The sequence below is a fragment of the Penaeus japonicus genome, unplaced genomic scaffold (genome assembly GCF_977035675.1).
Source record: "Penaeus japonicus unplaced genomic scaffold, GWHDUDI00000001_assembly GWHDUDI00000006, whole genome shotgun sequence".
NCBI lineage: Eukaryota > Metazoa > Arthropoda > Malacostraca > Decapoda > Penaeidae > Penaeus > Penaeus japonicus.
In genome coordinates this window covers 36,504,647-36,509,646 of record NW_028234408.1, presented here as the reverse complement: position 1 = coordinate 36,509,646, position 5,000 = coordinate 36,504,647, and the positions used below count along the sequence as shown (strand labels likewise).

Here is a 5,000-nt window from a genome sequence, read left to right as displayed (position 1 = left end):
AGCTACCACCACCCATAAAATCAGAAACACTCAAATTCTTAGTTCAACAGCTATTCCAAAATAGCCTTGGCTGGAAACAATGTCACTCTCCACCTCATCTTTACTATCACCTAATTTAGTTGGAGCTTGCAATTTTTTGCTTCCAGTTTTCACAGCTGTATTTATCAACCCAGGTGTCCTTGGCTGGAGAACATTGTCCAATGGTATTCAGTGGCATTATAGAAATGGGTAATAAAGCAAGGGTAAACAAGGCAGAGAGCAAGCAGAGAAAAGACAGATCAAAATTATTTCAGAGCCTTGACCTAGAAGGTCCCATCCTCCAAGACCAACTCCAATAAACTGGTTCAATAAATTGCCTGATGACGGGTATCATGACATTTGGGGATTTTGTTATTCAATTGTACTATGAGTAACAAGTGAATGATGATGACAATTGCAGTCATAATTATTATAACTGCCACAATATTAAGCAAAATGGGTTTCACCTAACATTCAAAACTTAGATGGCACCACCTTATTCTATCACCAGCAGGAAAGAGAGCCTTGAAAGGCACCCATCTACAGTCTCTAGCAAGCACTGTCTTTATAGAGCGATGGTACATAGGAAGTTGCTGACCTCTTGCTCTATAGCACTGCAGATGAAGGATAAAATGAGAGGAGGAAGGTGACTCAAACCATGCTCAGTGTCTACAATATACAAATGCCAGAAAGTGGCATTCACAGTCATAAGTACAAGCTGCCTCACTCTGAAATAAAAACCATCCTGGAACCTGGGTAAGCAAATCTATCCCCTATTGGCAATGGATTAAGGCAGTTAAATGTATGCCACAAAAATTACCCTAAAACTGCAGTTAGCCTATCTACATCAAAATCCACTAGATATCAACCCATTTCAGATCAATTAAAAAAGACTGAGATATTCAGCAAAGAATATCAAAAACTGGTTAACAATAATCCAAAAATACTCCTAACTGAAAAAGAAAGAAAAAAATTATTAGACCTTCCAGATACAAAAGGCTTAAATAATAAAATAACGATCACAGAACTAAAAACAATGATAAATAACACAAAAAACAACAAGGCATATGGGCCAGACAACGTTCCTTACGAACTATATAAAAATGCACCAAACAATATCATAGAAAGCATACTAAAGCTAATAAATCAACATTGGATCAAAGGGACATACCCAAAACAAAGTAAAAACTCAATAGTAAATCCAATACTAAAACCAAATAAAAAACCAGAAGAACCTAACTCCTACAGATTTATAAGCAGAATATCCTGTATTGGCAAAATATTTGAAGGGATTATCACAAGAAGATTAAACTGGTGGATAGAAACAAACAACTTCCTAGACAAAGACCTGACAGGATTCAGACCAAATAGAAACACCATAGATGCCTTACACATATTAGACATGCAAATAAATAAAGCATTTAAAGAAAACAAGTACATGCTAGTAGCATGTATAGACCTCGAAAAAGCTTTCGACATGGTAAACCATGACGCTATAATAATAAAAATGGCAAGACTAGGAATAAGAGGAACAATATTAAAATGGATTCACAATTTCCTAAATGAAAGAACTTACATAATCAAAATAGGAAATCAAAGTTCAAATAAGGGCAAAATCTTAAACGGAGTCCCACAAGGCTCACCTTTAAGCCCAACCCTATTCAACATCATGATGACAGATCTGGAAATCTCAACAGAAATAACCAAGATAATTTATGCAGATGACATAACAATATTAACACAAAAAAAAAAATTAATAGAAGCAAAAAATAAACTCGAAATTGGATTAAAAAAGATAAAAGAATGGGCTACCACTTGGGACATGAAAATAAACTTTACGAAAAGCAAGATAATGTGTTTTACAAACAGAAAAATAGATCACATTCCAAATATTAAAATAGATAACCAAGAATTACAATTTGTAACTAACCATGATATATTAGGAATAAAACTTGATGCCCCAAAATTAAAATGGAGAAAACATATAGACAATTTAAAAGTACAATTACAAAACAGATTAGACATAATGAAAAAATTGTCATCACATAAATGGGGAGCAAACAGGGAATCATTAATCAAATTTTATGACATATACATCAGACCAAAAATAGAATACGGAATAACAATCTATGGAACAGCCAAAATACAAGATATGAAAAAATTGGAGACCATACAAAATACAGCTATGAGATTGGCAACAGGATGCTTCAAGTCCAATCCAATAATAGCCCTCCAAGCATTAACAAACAAACCTCCCTTATCAGTAAGAATAAGAGAACTAGAATGCAAACAGATGATAAAGATATTAGAAAAACCTGAAAATATGCCAATAAAAAGACTAACAAAAATAGATATAGAAAAGTATAACCCCATTAAAGATAAAAGAACGCTAGTACACAGAACAATAAGAACTTGCATAGAAATAAAACATAACATAAAAATAAGCAGTATACCAAACATCTCTCCCGTTCCACCATGGAACGACATTTCTAGACATATAGAAACTCAATTTATGAAGAATTTCACTAAAGATCTCCCTCAACAGATAATCTTAGCTCAATTTAGAGAAATGGAAAACACAAAATATAAAAATTATCAAAAAATATTCACAGATGGCTCCAAAATAAAAGAACCTAGCTCTACATCAGCAGCTATATACATACAAAAAAAAATATATACAACAACAATCTGGAGACTACCAAAAAACACTCAAATCATAGAGGCAGAACTGTATGCAATAAAACAAGCTTTGAAATACATACAAAATAACAAATTAAAAAATACAGTAATTTTCTCAGACTCAACATCAGCAATGCAGAGCATAATAAATCATAAAATAAAAAACTACTAACAACTCATTTATGAAATACAACAATTACACACATTAAACAAAGATCAAAACTTAAACACAAAAATACAATGGATACCAGCTCACAAAAACATAAAAGGTAATGAAATAGCAGATCTAGCAGCCAAAAAGGCTCATCAAATAAATGAACTCACGGCCATATCTAAAGACAAAAATAATATAATAAAAGAAATAAAACAAAAAAATCAAAACAAATGGGAAGAACAATTAAAACAAGCCCTATCCGAAAAAAACTATTTCATCAAAAATAACAGCCCACAACCATGGTCTGGAACCCAAAACAGGAAACTGGATGTATGTCTATCAAGAATCCTAACCAAACATACAAGACTAAAACAACATTTGCACAGACTCAAAATGGAAACAGATCCTGCATGCAGATGGTGCCACCAAGAAAATGAAAACATAGAACATCTAACACTCCAGTGTCCAAGATTCAATTCATATAGACTGAAACTGCTGGATGCATTAAAAGTAATCAAAATAAATAATCCTGACATATCCTTATTAATTACAGGAGCTCATCACCCACCAGCTAAGAAGTACTACATTCTAAGACACATGAAGATCTTTTTACAAAGATCAAAACTGATAGACATCATATAAGTAACAAGAAAACAAGAAACTCCCAAGGAAAGCTGATCCAGGGAATATAGACATCAAAAGTCTAAAACCCTATAAAAGAAGAAAGAAGAAGATATCACAGTAAAATACTCTTCCAGAGAAGCTCAGAAAAGTCTTTTGGAATGTAATCCTTCTTACACAGTTTAGTAAAATCATGGAATTCCCAAAATGAGGATATAGCAACAACTAGTATTCTTCACTTCTTTGAAACCAAGCTAGATAAACAGAGGCAATGAGCTATCACCCTATGACTACAGGGCAGATACTACTGGGTACCTATATATCTTTAGATTATGATCCTAATCCTTCTGCATTGAGGATTAGCAAATGTTTGTTGTGGATAAATCTACTATATCTTTGCCATAGGTTGAGTTATGTTACTGTCCAATAAACTGATCTCTTCTGAATGCATATTAGTTTTATGATTTTCCTGTCTTACTATCAATTTAGGCTAAGCCTGAGGATAATCACCTCTATAAATGTTAACCCAATGACGACGGTGCGTCACACCCGTGTGACACAGCCAAAAACTCCCGTTCCGGGGCGTCATCCTATTGTGACGATTTCATTGCAATATTGCAATCGCCCGGCATATGGGACTTCACGTAGAAAGTGCACCCGTCGGGAAAGGGTTAAGCTCATAGGCCATCTGAATCTGTATCAATCACTTCAAGTCAATAAGTATCATTTAATAAACTCAATACTCAACTCTTCTGCAAAGGGCATTTTACATGGCGTTTGATCACTATCATACTTTCATTTTCCCTTTTGGTGACTAAGCTATTTACTCCTTCAGTTGTGTAAAACTAAGGATTCATACCAAATACTTATCAGTATCAATTTCCTAATATATAATATACATATTCACATATTAAAGCTTAAGTCTAAAAAATAATAGAATATGCACACATCTTAAGATAGATACCCAACAATGGCTGAACACCCCAAGATGTGGCCTATCTCAGAAGTCTTAAATTAAAGAAATAATAAAAAAGATCATATCAAATAAACACTATTCATCAAAATAACAACAGTATTACCTCCAGCTCCATGAAATCCCCAAGGCCCTCAACAGAGTCAACATGCACCCTGGTCTGATCCACCATATACAGCATTCTGGTCTTTTTGACAACTCCCTTCACTCCCATGCAGCGCTCAAGCAAGGTCCTCATGTCAGAACTCAACTCTCCTGGTTTCCCTGTAACCTGGAGTAAAAGATAATGATATTGAATACAGTGTTACTTTTTATCTGGTACAAATCATAGTAAGTACAGTGTAAGTACTATCAATTAATGTATGGGTCAACTGTTACTATAACATCTTCCAATGGTAACCCATTAAATAAAAGAAAAGTTGTAGTTGTAGATACCCTTCACTTATGTCTAAATCTGATACACAATTTACTATAATAATTATAGTATAATAATTGATTAATGGAACAGAACTTGAAAAAGCCTCATAACATAGAAAACACACAACTCTGGTTATT

At 33.7% G+C, this 5,000-nt stretch overlaps 2 protein-coding genes across 3 annotated transcripts in view; one reads left to right on the top strand and one right to left on the bottom strand.

Moving 5' to 3' along the window:
- LOC122247960 (uncharacterized) overlaps positions 1-5,000 on the bottom strand; it is an 8,147-nt gene that overhangs the window by 1,343 nt on the left and 1,804 nt on the right. For both annotated transcript variants that reach the window (XM_043007681.2, XM_043007682.2), the window contains exon 4: positions 4,552-4,716. In XM_043007681.2, the coding sequence (XP_042863615.1) occupies positions 4,552-4,716 (165 nt within the window). The remainder of the gene's footprint in view (positions 1-4,551; positions 4,717-5,000) is intronic.
- On the top strand, positions 1,871-3,610 carry LOC147471715 (uncharacterized). Its single transcript, XM_086537949.1, is given in 1 exon segment — positions 1,871-3,610. A coding segment is annotated over 1 exon segment (1,623 nt). The 3' UTR covers positions 3,494-3,610.